This window comes from Pteropus medius, unplaced genomic scaffold (genome assembly GCF_902729225.1).
Source record: "Pteropus medius unplaced genomic scaffold, Ma_sr-lr_union100, whole genome shotgun sequence".
In the NCBI taxonomy this organism is placed as follows: Eukaryota; Metazoa; Chordata; class Mammalia; order Chiroptera; family Pteropodidae; genus Pteropus; species Pteropus medius.
The window spans coordinates 1,252,221-1,268,302 of record NW_024351647.1 but is presented as its reverse complement, the minus strand read 5'-3'; the positions used below and the strand labels follow the sequence as shown (position 1 = coordinate 1,268,302).

At 39.3% G+C, this 16,082-nt stretch overlaps 1 protein-coding gene across 1 annotated transcript in view; it reads left to right on the top strand.

The window, feature by feature from the left end:
* Window positions 1-1,491: 1,491 nt before the first annotated feature.
* EIF2AK4 (eukaryotic translation initiation factor 2 alpha kinase 4) overlaps window positions 1,492-16,082 on the top strand; it is an 87,821-nt gene continuing 73,230 nt past the window's right edge. The window contains exons 1-3 of the mRNA XM_039843918.1: window positions 1,492-1,678; window positions 11,027-11,139; window positions 14,003-14,105. Coding sequence (XP_039699852.1) covers window positions 1,535-1,678; window positions 11,027-11,139; window positions 14,003-14,105 — 360 coding nt within the window. The 5' untranslated portion in view covers window positions 1,492-1,534. The remainder of the gene's footprint in view (window positions 1,679-11,026; window positions 11,140-14,002; window positions 14,106-16,082) is intronic.

Here is a 16,082-nt window from a genome sequence, read left to right as displayed (position 1 = left end):
TGACATTCTACATATGACTTATCATTATCTCTATTTTCATTGGGGAGCCAATTACATACGTAATATTTATAACTCCTTTAAAGGTACAGTAGAAATTTCTTAATAACAAGGACACTTTTCTATATGACCACAATATGACCTTTAAAGTTAGGATTGGAGTGATATGATCATGTATGTGATTTAGAAACATTACTCTGGCTGCAATAGGAAGAATGGCTTAGAGTGGGCCAAGAATGAAGACAGTGACTGGTTTTCAAGCCATAGAAGTCATCCAGAGAAGAGATGATGGTGGCCTGAACTAAGAGGCAGTGAGGATAGAATGAAGTAGATGGACTCAAGAAATGGTGACTATCTGGATGTGAGAGTTGACAGAAAGGGAATCCAGGATCACACTTAGTTGGCTTGGGCCAATGCTGGGAGGTTGGTGCCATTTACCTACACAGGGATCACTGGAAAAAGAATAGGTTTATGGAGGAAAGAAGATGGTTTGATGAGATTGTAGGTCAAACAAGTGCATTTGTGTTATCTGGCCCAAACCGAGTGGATAGATAACAGCAAGGTACCTAAATAATCATTTAGCAAACAGTATAGTGGTAAGCAACATAAAGGAAATTTCACTTAAACCTAACTTGGGGTAAGGTGATTATTCTAAACCCGACTTGCAGCCTTTGTAAGCAACTGAGGCTGAAGTGCAATGATAATGTCTGGGTAGACAGGTTAAATTGCCAACTCAAAAAATATGATTGGAGGCAGAATATTACAGAAAGATCCCTAAATTCACATTAAATAAACTGAGCATGGAACGTGATTCTCTTCAGGGAATGTAGCTCATGAAGATGCCTGTGTGGAAAGACATTTTTCAGTTGAAATTACAAGGCGGTACTGGAGATCCCTAAAGATGTAAATGTAAGGACAAAGAACATGCATTGGATATTGAATCTATGATTAAGAGGATGAGTTTGGGGATACAAAACTGAGTAGTGGTCACGACTTTTAATCCTGGTAGACTTGTGGGATGGTTCTAGGTGAGACGGTGACTTGAAAACCCATCAAATTCCGTCTTTCAAGAGTTTCCTGTCACTACCACTGCCAGGATTATGGAATTCCAGCAGGCATTTCTGTTAGAGACTTATTTAGTGAAAACGATACCATTTGCTGTTATTATTCTACTCTAATTGATTTACTCTCCCAAGTTCCTGCAGATTCCTTTGCTCTGGTTCTCCCACATTTTGTGGACAAAGCAGTCTTCTGGCCTCGCACCCTAGGCAGTGCTCCTGGTGTCGCCAGAGGCTGCTCGGGGCTAGGCTGCCGACCCCTGGGACGGCGCCCCCAGCCCTTCGCCCCCGCAGACCGCCCCTGCGTGTAGCCCCGCCCCCAGGACGGCGCCCCGCCCACGGACCGCCCCGCGTGTAGTTCCGCCCACCGCACGGAGCCCGGCCCGGGGTCAGTCCCGGGAGCGGAGGCTACCCTAGGAATTCCGCGCCTGCCCTCCGCCGCCACCGCGGGGTGGTTCTGCCTTGGCTACCGTGTTGCGATGGCTGGGGGCCGTGGGGTCCCCGGGCGCGGCCGGGACGAGCCTCCAGAGAGCTACCCGCAGCGACAGGCCCACGAGCTGCAGGCCCTGGAGGCCATTTACGGCGCCGAGTTCCAGGATCTGCGGCCGGATGCGTGCGGACCGGTAGGAACGTGGCTCCTCGGGTCAGGGCTGGTTTGCTGCGGCCCAGCCTCCCTCGGCGCGACCTCCCCTGGCCAGGCCCGGCCGCCGGAGCCAAGTCGTCCACCCTCTTTAGGATTCTGCAGTCCTTTAATCCCTCCCAATTCCACTCACGCTCACTTTTTGTCTTTGCACCCTCGGCCGCTCGGCGGGTCTCCAGAATCCCCCACTTGGGCCGAATTCTCTCACAGCCATTTCTCCAAGTCGACTCTCTTACCTGGCACTGCTTCTTATTCCCACTGACACCCCATAACATATCTGCTTCCTTCCAGTCTTGCCCCTTTCCCGCTGATAGCCCTTGCGTGTAATATAACAGCTCATTCATAGGGATCCATTACTACTTTGTTCTGGGAACGCTTTGGGGGCGCTTGCACAGACCTTACTGATGCTGTCCATCAAAATTTTCTTCAAATCGCACCCTCCCGTGTGTTCACGATTGTAAAGCACGTAACCCCACTTTACTCCCCAGGCATCCTTACTATACATTCCGGTGTGGAGGAACTTTCCTGTACCTTCCTCTAAGATACATTCATCTTAGCTGAAATGGAGAGGGCATGTGCTGAGTCTAGACCTTCTTAAGTATCATTTGGTTTAAAATGTTATTTTCCTTTTGTTTGGAAATAAGTTAAGGCACACTATAAGCTGTTGATAGAGTTTTCCCCCCATCCTTGAAGAGTTATCTACAGAAATATTAAGTCTCTGAATATTATCATTTAAAAGGTAGTTATTTGCCTTTAATTTTGACATTTCACATCTTTTCTACCCAACCAGGATTTACTCAACAAATAGGATCTTGGTTCTAAGGCATTGGGAAAATAGCCTCTGCCTTCAGGGAGCTGACTTTTCTAGTGCTTAATTTCAAGCGTTATTTTAAACCAGAAATAGCAAAATGTAAATATTCCCCTTATACATGCTTATAATAAAAAATATCATAACTTTGTGGTAATCTTGTAACTTCTCTGTTCCTAAATATTGAGACTCAGGAAATAGGCCCATTAAGCAGCCAAAATAGGTGTCATGCCCACATCACTGCAAAGCCCCTAAGACTTCATTCAGAGCCAGTTTATTTACTTTATACATGCTTAATTATCTAGTCCCAAGGCTGCTGTTAATCTCAGATTTTACAACTGGTGACCTTCATAACAAGGTAGAAAACTAAACAAAACCAAACAAAAACTGAAAAAGGCAAACAGAAGGATTCAAATAGCTGTCTGTGGCCCGGGATTTTCAGGGCAAATAGCCTCAACACTTTTATAGGCCCCACAGGCAAATAATTGATGGTCATAAGGATGAATCAGAGTGTAGTCTTTCTGCAAGTACTTACTATCACCTGCTGTTTATAGTCTTTAGGAAAAGGTTATTCAGGTCCACTATCCTTTATCCAAAATCCTTGAGGCCTGATGGATTTCAGAATCTAGAAGTCTTTGTGTTCAGGTACCTTCTATTACCTTACCTAACAGACCTCACTTAAAGTGTTCGGGGGAGGTGTCAGCATCCAAAATCAAACACAACTAAATGTGCGACCCTGTTAAATAAAGATTGATAGGCTGGTGTCAGTTCAGGCCAAATTTGCTGCCAGTAAATTCAGGTCAGAATTTAATGACCTGAATAAACTTCAGGTTTTTTCAAACTTATGAAGTTTTTTAAACTTCTTTTTAGGAGATGTGTTATAATGTAGATTTCAGTTTAGTGGCATATGTATATCATTTATAAAACATTTTGGAAGTGAATGCTAAAACTTACATAAAAAGATTGGACACATTTAAAATATAATTTGTTCTAGAGTTATACATTTATTATTAGCTTAGTTATCTTGGCTAATTTTCCATGTCAGCAAAGGGTCTGCTTATTTAGAATTTGATAACTTCCCTCCCCAAAGCTTGCTTGTCTCTGGGCCCACCAGTAGTATCTGCGAATATTTTCCTATATCTTCTCCAACATTGTAGACGTCACACTTTTTCATCTTTGCCAGTAGATAGATGAAACGTTTTATTACTTTAGTTATAAGTTATATAGACCACTTTTGTTTGTAAGCCATGGATTTTTCTTTTTCTGTGGACTGTTTATGTACTTTGGTTCATTTTTGCACTGTATTGCCTATTTTCTTATTCATTTGTCTGAGCTATTTATAAATTAAGAAAATTAGCATTTTGGGTCATATATTACAAATATTTTCCCCTAATTAACTGTGTGTATTATGATATTTATGTAGTTTATGCAATTTTTTAAAATTTTAATTTGGTCAAATGATCTTTTTGTTTGTTTTATGGTCTCTGGTTGTTTTTTTCCCTAGAAAAAACTTACCTACTCCAATATTACCAAAAAAAAGAATTCTTCAAGGTTTTCTTTTAATTCTTTCATGACTTGGTTTTAAAATTTTTATCGAATATAGAAATGGGGAGAGAGGTTGGTTTTTTAATTTTAGTTTAAATAAATTGAATTTTAAAATCCTATAAAATCTAGAGAAATGTTATCTCATTTCCATTTTCTGAGCTTTTGCTATCATTGTTTCTGTTTTTGATATCTTCACAGACTTAAAACCAAAGTCTTGCCCAGAATTCCCAGCTTGCACTTATTACTTTATTTTTAGATTTGTTATGTTTTCACAGACTAGTGTCTTCCCCCACAGAAGTTACAGAATATGAGATCTAAAACAAGTGAGAAACAAGAGGCCATGTCGAGCCAACTCTTGTCATCAAAATTTAAGGAAGATATGATTAGTAGAATCTTAGGTAACAATTCTAGGCCAGAAATGTGAAACTGGTTTGAATCATATAATATTTTTTTGAAAATATAATTGTGGTAAAAAGCACATACCATTAAAATTTACCACTTTAACCATTCTTAAGTACATTTCAATAATGTTAAGTACGTTTGCATCATGCAATGAAAAATTTTGTTGGTATTTTTAACTGATTTTTCAAACCTCATCCTCACTCTGCTGCTTATCTTATAAACTATTGAAGTTTAACCAAGGGTTGTCATTAACCCTTATGCTTCAGCCTTAGAACCAAAAGGTTTGCTGCTATGTGGAATAGCTGATAAAATCAGTTTTTAATAGTCTTATTCCTCACTCTAGTACTTTTAACAAATAGACACATCCTCAAACCAGTTAATTTGATGAGCCTGAGTGTTAGGAAATGCTGGAGGACAGCACATATTTTGAGCAGCAGGGATTTGTGACAGCATTGGCTCCTCTACGAGATGTGCACTGTGCTGAGCAGAGAGTCCCTAAGGTCAGTGTTTCTAATCCTTTGGGAGGTAATTTAAGATCCTTGGGTTTATTTCTTAAAGAGCTAATTTTTTTTTTTAACAAGTTCCAAATGAGCATTGCCTCTGTTATGTATCAGGACTGATACATCACTCTTTGACTTTTTATATGCTTTTAAGGATTTGTTGGGCTATTTTTATAACGGTTTGGGAGAGGACCAGCTTCATGGTCCCATTAAGAAGCAAATTTAACTCATAGCAATATATGGCCTCTCCATTACTGCTTTTTATGCCGTTTCATGTCACTTGAATTTTCAGTCTTCAGAACAATTATTTTTTCTCATGTAGGATTTCATATATTCTATAGTTGATACATTCTACAGTATGTTTTCCTCTCTTTTAGTGCTCTCAAAAAATTTTGGTTACTCCTTATTTTGTGTTTATTTGCCTGCAAATAATTTAGGAATTCTTTATTTCCTTGTGCAGGTTAAGTCAAAGATTTTATCAACACTGAATTCTAGTGGCCATTTCTCTTCCAAATGCATGAAGGAGGCCCTATCCCCACACCACTCCCCAGTACATCTTGGTTGTTAAACCATTTTTAATCAAGTTATATTCAGCTCCAGGAGTCCTTGAGTGCCCTGATTTAGTTAATGTATGGTATTCTAAACATGTTTTGCATAAAAGCTTCTTTGCATGTTGGGGAGCCTCCCAGTTTGCTTGAGAAAAAGCTGGCAAATACTCTGCTCTTATCTGTAAAATAACTATTCCCTGACTTTTTGTTCCCCCTTTGGGAGCCTGTGTTGGTTAGGATTAAGTTTAGCAACATATGACAGAAATCTGTAAAGTTTAATTTTTTGCATGTAAAGTCTGAAGTCTAGGGCTTTTTCTAAATTGCTGCTTCGCCATTCTTAATGGGCCCTTTTGGTCCAAGATGGCTGTCTGAACTCCAACCATCACATCTGCATTCCAGCCAGCTGGAAGGAGAAACGGATGAAGAAGTTGCATGTGTTAGGTCTTTTATCTTATTGGCCAGAAATGAACCCATTGACCACACTTAGCTGCAAAGGAGTCTGAGAAATGTATCCAGCTAAAAAAAATCAGGGGTTTTATTGCTAAAAAATAAGGGGAGAAAGGCTATTGTGGAACAATTAATAGACTCTGCTGAGAATTACCCTAAAGTCTTTGCCTTGTGAAGAGGAGTATCATTCTGGTCCAGCAAAACTGTCATCGAAGATAAAGGCCTTCAAAGTAGCCAGCCACCTGGTACCTTAAGTGTCCTGCTCTTTGGACTGGCTTTACTTGGTACTCAGATCTGGACAAATTGTGAGGTTTTATCCAGTTGTATGTCATTCCTCGGTGGCCTTGGGTCTGTTCCTTCATCCAAGCCACCATCACTGGACTCCTGTACCTCTTAAAGCTAAAACCTTTATGCATTCAGAAATCTCTTCACTTTGCATCAAAATTCCTCTTTCCATAAAGTTTGGGCATTATCTGGCATCATCACCATTATCACTGCCGTCCTGCTGGTGTTGCTCTGCTGTGGAAGTAACCGGACACTAGGCCTGCATGTTGTTACATGGCTGGTCCAACCCAGGAATGTTTGCAGGATCCTAACTACTTTTTGGGGGGCCCAGTGCTCTATATACAGTGTTCTCCCTAGTGGTCCCAGGGGCTGGCTGAGAGAGGCCTCCTTTGCTGAAGCTTGCCAGCAATCCTTAACTGGATTTATTATGCTTAGTAAGCAAAGAATATCTTCAAAATGTATAGTCCCCCAGTAGGCCTCTGTTTGCTGAAGCTTGATTCCTGTTCCAGTAACTCCCCCAATAAAAATCAAAGGTTTCTCTGTACCATTTCTGGAAGTTAGTTACATTCAGATATACTCTTCACCTCCTACATAAAGATAAAAGAAAGTGTTAAACCAGATTGTTTTCTTACATATGCAGAGGTAACTCACTTCCTGTGGTATATGTTGTCTACATGTTGCAAGATTGTTTCCATACTGGGCTCAAGAAAAGCCTATCCTTTGGTTTGCATTTGTAGTTTCTACTTATACAGCTTGCTGACAATTATAGTTCTACTTCTTACATTTGTATGATTCTTGTTCCTTCCAAAATAAAGGGCTACTCCAATTTTATTGTTTCAAAAACAGAAGATCTGCCATTAATTCCTAGGTGGCATGCTTGTATTTTAACATCTTGACTTACCTCTTTCATATTGGGCTTGTCAGGTTTTGAATATTTCACTTTAAAAAGACCATCTGTATGGCATTTCTCCTCATTTTCTTACCTTCTTATTTCTTTAGCTTCTTTTGAGCTATCAGTCCATATGGATTTAGAGCCATATTTTCATTCGTTCTGAAATAAAGTTTCAACAGCCAAATGAGAAATTGAAAGGCAGAATGATACATGAGGGAAGACATATTAGTATAAGATAAATTGACCCTTAGGATAAGACTGAGCACTACTTTATCTTCGTACTTTCTACTTTTGGTACTAAAATACTCTGTATCTTATAAAATGACATGTGCAGTAAAGAGGGGACAAAAAAGTATTTTCTTGACAAAATTTAAACTGGTGATCAAATGCTTCTCCCAAATTTATGGTCTGTGAGATGAGAAAGCCTATAAAGATTTGATCTGGTAAAGGGTAAAATTTTGATTCCGTCTAATTAACCTATCAGTTTTTACATCTCTAAAATGGAAATATATAACGTCTCTGCTTCACTGGATTGTTGTTAGAAAATGAATAATGAATAACATAACACGACAAGATTGGTTGGTAGGATTTACTTCAGATTAATCCAAGGTGATGTTTGGACATAAGGGCAACATATAGATACACAAGATTGGCCATAAATTGGTAATTGTTGAAACTGTCTGGCAGGTACACAGAGTTCATGTATCTCACTATCGGCTTTTGTTTGCAAATTTCCATAATAAAAAGTTTTTCCAAAAGTGAGGCTATTTAAGGTGACTGGTCAGGGCAATAGTCTTTCTTTTTCTTCTTAGCAACTATGTATTTTAGCTGTTCTTAGCAGCTAAATGCTTCCTGTGCTGAATTCTAATATGTAAAGCAGATAACAGTTGGCCTACCCTGGTTGGAGGAAGAACAAGTCCCAGAGCCTTGTTAGTTCAGTCTCACCCTTGCCATTTTGAGGATCCTCAGAGGAAACTCACCAGCTTCTACTTGCTTTTGTTCCTCATGTTCTTCTGTCATTCTAGAAGAGCCTCATCTCCCATCAAATACTAAAGCCCATTTTGTCTGTGTCATGCCCAAGACCCATCCATCACCTTCTGCCCTCCAGAGGGTTTTGCTACTTCAGATTTTGTCTCTTTCCTGTTCTTCCATAACATTCATCATCTTCTTCACATACTCTAGTATCTCCCATCTGCAAAACAGAACAAAGTAAATCCCTCCCTCAATTTCACACCCCCCCACTCTGTCTATTGCCCTATTCTCTGTCCCTCTTAATGCTCAAACCCAAACCTCCTTGAAATTGTCTAGACTTGTGTCCTCTTCCTCATCTAGTGTTTGCCCTTCATCACACTGGGTCTGCATTCAGTGCCCATGGAACCTGCTCTTAGCAAGATCATCTGCAATCCCTGTGTTACTCCAGCAATAGAGGCTGTCCTCATCTTACTCATCTTCAAGGAGCATTTGTGATAAGACACTTCTATTTTCCTCCCTCGAGGCATGGTCTCTTTGTCAGCTTTATCTAAAATCCACCTTATGTTTCCTTTGCTGCCAACACAGGATTCTTATAATAGCTTTTGATTTCTGCTTTTACTCTTCCCCATTCTTTACTCAGCTGCCAAAGTGGCCTTTTAAAATGTGTTAGATCATATCATTCCCATCTTAAAACCCTGACATATTTTACCTGGCTGACAAGGCCCTTTGTGATCCACCTATTCCTTACCACACCTGCTTCTTGCCTCCCCCATCCCTCCTGTGTTCCAGACACACTGGCCTCCTTTTGGTTTTCAGAGTACACCAATCCCTTTCCCACTTTGAGTAGTCTCTTTATGTGCTCTTCCCTTGTCTGGAATGCTTGGTCTCTGGCTTGTGTCAGCTTAAGTGCAACAACATCCACAGATGGTTCTTCCCTGATGACCATATCCAAGTGTGTTCCCTCCCACCCACCACCAGGCATTCTCTGAATGTAGAGGAGGCAAACTTTTCCTCTGTCCTCTTAGAGTCTCCAGCAGGGTCTGAGAATTAAATTGACATAAAACCGATTAATAGAAGAAAAGCATACAAATTTTTACACATATATAGGAAGCTCCAAAGAAAAATGAAGATTGAAAGAAGTGGCTAGGCCTAAAGTGTTTGTACAATAGGTCGAACAAAGAGAGGCAATTGTGGAAAAGTAACTAAAATATATGGGGAGACTAAAGGAGGATAAGAGTCATTTTAACAAGGTCGGTCTATTTGTACAGAATTCTCTTGGCCCGAATACCCTGTCTCTGGTCATGTTTCTTCCTGGTGTAGGAGGGCATCTTTTACATGGAGGCTCTCTCTCCTGCTTTCAGGAAGAAAAGAGGGAGTCGGAGTGTCTTTCTTGTACCTGCTGTATTCAAGCACCTTTAGCTCAAAATAATCCTTGTACCAAAGTGGCGTATTATGAGATGGCCTATTCTGTCACCCTTCAGGGGCATCACATCATCTCTTCAGTAGCACTTTCTAAACTGGTACTTACATATGTATTGTTTGTTTTTCCCCACAAGACCAGAAGTTCCATGACAGCTGGAACCAGGTCTGTTTTCTCACCTCTGTGCGCTAATAGTGTCTGACAGAGTCAGTGCTCAATAAGCGTGGGTGATGAGGCGTGATAAGTGAGTGGCTGAAAGGCCTCATGGATCACGGGTGTTTAACCATCCCCAGGACCATGTTCCCAGAATCCTGCTTTCCTGGAGCCTTACCACAGCTTTTATCAAGGATTATTAAAGCCACATAAAAACTGCACTTAGTATTTTATACATATAGTTGATGAGAACTTTATTTATCATATAATTCAGGGTACCATATGTAAGGTTCAGATTATACATTTCTGCTAAAATTTAGTGTTGCTCAGAACTTTGTTGCTCTAAAAGAATTTTTATGCTTTCTCTTTTTTATTAAATAATGTCACTTTTTTTTTTTTTTTTTTTTTTTTTTGCCCTGGCTGCCTCGACATTCTGAGTCAAAGTTAAGGCAACAATTCAGTCACAGCAACTCAGGATTGGCACTAAATAGGAAGTAGCTGATACAAAAGACACAGGTTTGAGAGTCAAAGTTGGATTTGAATTCTAGCCTTATCACTGTATATCTGTGGGTCAGACACTGAAACTGAACCTGAGCTGCACCATCTGTAAAATGGAGGTAGCACCTACCTTGCAGAGTTGGTAAAGTGCTTGGAGCGTATGAGTAGATGTTTCCTCCCTCAGCCTCCCTTTTCTCATGATATATATATAGATAATACAAACTGCCTCAATGCTTTTTTGGAAAAAGTATATTTAATACATTAAAGAACAATAGAGTATTTAGTTATTTTGTGGGAAGCAGTTGTTGAAAACATACACAGTTTTAGAAGAGCTATCAGATTCCATGTCAAGGTTTTCACTTCTTATTATCTCAGTATTCAACTCTCAAGTGAAATATCCCCTGGTTAGGCCTTCCCTGACCTACCTGTCTGAATATCTTCTTCTCCTCACTACTGCGTTCCATTACTCTGCCCTATTTTCTTTATAGCACGTACATACTCACCAGTATTGGAAAGTACTCATTTGTCTTTATCAGCTAGTTGGATCTTTGCCTGTCTAGAGTTACCCCTGTTTTCCCAGCCTCTAGAATGGCACTCACACATAATTGGCACTCAGTAATATTTGAATGGAAGCTATATGGAGCATTTTGGTTCACTCAGATAACTTTGAAAAGGAAAATGCATTCTGTCAGACACAGGTTTTGTTTTTTAAACTGCACTTTTGGAAAATATGACAACACTGTATCAGATATAATTACAAGTAACATTTAAAAAGTAGAACTTTTGAGCTAAGATGTTGATCATCATCATTAATGATTGGCTCTCTAGATTAAAAAAATAGTAATTTTTTTTCTTTTTTAGGTCAGAGGACCCCCTGAAATCAGTTTAGTTCTGTACCCTCAGGGCCTGGCTGGTGAAGAAGTATATGTGAAAGTGGATTTGAGAGTTAAATGCCCACCAACTTATCCAGATGTGTGAGTACATTTATAAATAAGTAGCTTTAATGTGATTTCAGTTCTCTGTTTTAACAACATAGAAACGCGTTGAAATTAATGATATTTTCTCCTTCCTTCTCCTGTTCCATTTAAAATTTCATTTCCTGTCACCCACATTTCATCAAAACTGTATCAGCTGTAGACATTTTCATAAAACCTATCTCATGTTTAGTCTGCTTCTAGTTATAAAATAGTCACTACAGATGCTAATATTTGCTCCATGACTAATTGTTTGCTTCTTCTGACACATTAACTTTTGTTTGTTGAATTCTTTGTAAACTGAGATGTGGGACAGTCTAAAAGAAAAGGATGAAGGCTTAGTAGCTTGTATACTTAGTTTTAAAGTATGATTGACAGGACTTGAAGTAGCCTTCTGGGCCACATGGGACTTTACTCCCTAGAGTAAAGGACGATTTAGAGTTGCCCTATTTCTGCGGGACACTGCTAATTCATCTTCACTGTGCAGGGCTGTCCCATGCTCTGCAGGGCAGGTAGCATCCCTGGCCCCTACCCACTAATGCCAGGAGTGATCTCCAGCCAGTGAGACCACCACAAAACTTCACATATTTCCAACCTCCCCCAAAGATGATTCCACCTCTGATTGAGAACCACTGATAGAGCAAAAGTGATAGCAGTCAGGACTCAAGTATTCTTTTTTCGAAATATCATAAATATTGCATGTAAACTTTCCATAGACTTTTCACAAGGAAAAAGGCAGATTGGCCTGGATAGTATTTTGTAGTTTGAGCTTATTGTTCAAGGAACCAGTGAAGGGAAGTGACAAATAAAAGGAAGCACTGCCTTACAGTGGGTGGTAACCTCATGGAGTTTGTTATTCTTAAAGGTGATAGAGGATGTGAAAATACAGATAGGTCAAGATGAGTTCCTTGAAGTTGGTAACCCTCTTTTGTCCCCAACACTGTGCCTAGAGTAGATATATAGTAGGTATGCAGAAAGCTAATTAATGAAGTGATTAAAAGTTAATTAAATGTGTGAAAGAAAAAGAAGACAGTGCCTGTCTAGGTTTTATTTTTCCTAATACCAAATAGATGGCATCTTTTCTGACATCAACTGGGTGTCCAACAATTCAGTTCTGACAGACTATTGGTAGTTATTGCAGATCCCATGGGTTAAAGTTTCAGTCCCACAGGGCTTCAAATGCCAGTTGCAAGTACCGGTACTTCTAATCAACCAGCTCTATGTTCACAGGTTCCTACAAACCCCTCCTCAGGTTTAGTAATTTGCTAGAACAGCTCACAGAACTCAGGAAGGCACTTTACTTACTATTGCCAGTTTATTATAAAGGATACAATTTAGGAACAGCCACATGGAAGAGATGCATAGGCAAAGAATGTAGGAAGGGGAGCTTCTATACTGGAAGCTTCTATGTCCTCTTGACATTGACAGATGTCCACTGGTGGGCACAGTCACCGTGGTTGAGAACCACCGCACAAGAGAATTATTCAGGTAAATCTTGATGTATCCACTTGGTGAAAATATTATGGGATGATTTTTTTAAAAACCAGAAGGAAATGCTTATAAAAAGTTAAAAAGTAAACATAATATCACCCAAATAAAATTACAGATTATGTGGCAAGAACATAAAGAGAACATTAGAGAATTTTTAAAATTTATAATTAATGTTGTAAATGAAGTTTTTACCATTCTGTTAAGACTGCTAATATAATAACTGCTTAATTTTTTTTTAATTATGTAAGGCTTGACTTGAGTGGTGTGGTGTAGGAAAACTTTCCTTTTCTGCAGAATAGTCCTTGATGCCACTATGAGAGAATCCTGAGTTAGATGGACCATGCATAGACTCAGAACTATATAGTATTTCTATTATAATGATTGTAGCAACCTAGTATAACTGAATCACTGAGAGGACTCTTAGATACTGAATAGTAAAGGCTGTGCTAAGGTAGAATACCATGGATTACTCAGAAATGCTTGGTAGGAAGTAGAGAATCATCTTCTCTTCAGTAAAATCAAATAAAGCCTATTTAATCTCAGTAACTTGTTATTGGATGTTTATTGGTTGAGAATAAAAGGGAACCTGAGGGCTGGTTGTGTACTTTTCTTGACTAGACAGTTTTGAGTCGTAGTTTTGCTCTATAGGGATGAAGAGGAGTGTGAGGCGTCTTTGGAACAGGCAGAGTTTGCAGAGTGTGCAGGACTAGATTTAGACATGAGTGAGTGAGCATTTTTCCACCTCATTTACAATCAGAGTGAATAGACACAACATGTTGAGGGATGGATCATCGTGGCTCCATGTGGCCTAATTATTCTTGTCCTGGTATATGCTAGAGCACATGAGCTAGAGCAAAGCACTTGGCCTCTTGTGAGTGAACTGTCAGAGCGGGTTAATTGATGTGGGCAAGCCAGGGTCAAGCATTACCATACAAGGGCATGCTTGATTAAATTACACACAGAGCTGGAGTGATTTTTCTAAAGGCGATAAAATAGTAGGTGATGTAGAAAATTTTAATGAGATTGTAAAGCTGAAATCAGAGACAATGGAGTTGGTGAGATACTGGGATAGAGCCCTAGTAAGTCTGGTTATCTTGGGGAGCAGGGCACCTGATGGCCCACACCCATGATGGCCAACCCACTTGCTCCCCTCAGGCTCCCCACTGCTCCCTGATGAGCATTGTGTCGTTAGAGTTGCTGGGAGTTGAAATCCTGTTAAGGTGAGGGGAAATGTTGCTGGAAGTATAGAGAGAGGGGTTCACAGATGAGGCCTGTATAAAAGCTTTGGTCCTAGTGCTTGGAACTTGGCAAATATTAATGCAAACAGGCTACTCTTTTCAGAGTAACTCTTCTTTGGTTTTTTCTTTTCCAGAGTCCCTGAAATAGAGTTAAAGAATGCCAAGGGTCTGTCAAATGAAAGTGTTAATTTGTTAAAATCCCACCTGGAAGAAGTGGCCAAAAACCATTGTGGAGAGGTGAGACTTGTTTAACTGGAATTATAAGAGGACAGTTAAAATCTCATCACATTCACCAGTGTTTGCTTTCCTGCCTTTTCTTTGGCTTACAGCTTTTTCCATTGTACATCAAATCTAATTTTGACCAGAGTGTTTTGTTTCATACTGATATCTACAAAGGGAAACATTGTTATTCGTATTTCTTTAGTATTTATGAATTAAATTGTAGAGTGTATGTAGGTGGTATCATCGATGGTAAAGAATTTTTCTGAAAACAATCCATATGAACCTGGCCATACTTTTTGCGTACTTTGGACCTGGCATCATGACCTGATCTTGATTTGAACCTGTGTTGGAAAATTTTTACAGACAAGTGATTTCTAACCAAACTTTGCCACTTCCCTTTTCCATATCAGAAGAACTAATTGCTTTCCTTGTCAGTAATTAGTGACATACTCTAACCTTTCAGTGTTTTTTCTCTACCAAAGCATTTATTTATGTTTAGTACCAATGCTCTCTTCTTAATCCTCTGTGGATCAGGATCTACATGAGTTCTCCCTTGGGTGGCATGACTCTCTGGAAGGCTAGCCTAGGTAACTTCTTAGGGCAGAGTATTACTGTATGTTCATTAGGCCAGACCAATTCCCTTTACAGAGTCCTCAATTTTGTGTAAAATTACTCAGCGATTTTGCCTAGGCTTAACTGTCTCATCCTGTAAAAACTGACAAGAGTTAAATAAAGACAAGCCCTAGGCCTCTGTTTCTGTTTTGGACCTCTGGTAAAGTACCTTGACGGTTTTTCACTTGCATTCTATAACAGCATGACCCGTGAGGTGCTTTTGGGCTATAAAAATTTTGCCCACTTTTGTTACTGTTTCTGTAAACTTCAGTGATTGTTAAGGTACAGAAAGTGATTATAGAACAACCCGACAAAAACTGGGCATTGGGAATTATTCTGAAGTTCTCTCTAGTCTAAGGGGACTCTAATGTGTACCTGAAAAAAAGAATATGAAATTATATTGAAAATTTAGCTACAGCATCATCTGGTTTCTTGAATTCACAACTTTTGAGATTTTTTGAAAATTTTTTTTGCTTTATCTTTTTTTTTACAATATAGTATTATGAACTATAATCACTATATTGTACACTAGGTCACCAGAACTTAATTATTTTATAACTGGAAGTTTGTATCCTTTGACCAGCATCTCCCCAGTCCCTCTACCCGCTCGCTGCCCTTGGTAACCACAATTCTGTTTCTATGGGTTCTGCTTTTTTAGATTCTCGGTGTAAGTAAGTGCTATCATACAGTAATTGTCTTTCTCTGACTTATTTCACTTAGTAATGCCCTCACGGTCCAGCAGGATGTCCTTCCTCATGGCCAAATAATATTCCGTTGTATATACATTCCACATTTTCTTTATTCATTCATCTGTTGATAGACACTTAGGTTGTTTCCATGTCTTGACTATTGTAAGTAATGTTGCAATAACATGGAGTTGCAGCTATCTCTTCAAGATCCTGTTTTCATTTCCTCTGGATATATACTCAGAAATGAGATTGCTGGATAATATGGTAGTTCTATTGTTATTTTTTTGAGGTACCTCCATACTGTTTTCCATGGTGGCTCCACTAATTTATATTCCTACCAACAGTGAGTGCATGAGGGTTCCCTTTTCTCCATCTCCTCTCCAATTCTTGTTATCTTTTGTCTTTTTTTTTTCAAGTGTCTTGCCGTTTATTTTTTTATTTTTCGAGGGGGATTTAATTAATTAATTTTTTTTATGGTGACATTGGTTAACAAAATCCAGTAAGTTTCAGCTGTACATTTTAACAGTAAGGCATATATATTTACATTGTGTGTTCATCTTTTGTTTTTTTGATAATAGCCATTCCGAGAGGTATGAGGTCCTTTTGTGGTTTTGATTTGCATTTCCCTGAACATAGTGATGTTGAGCACCTTTTCATGAACCTGTTGGCTATTTGTATGTCACCTTTGGAA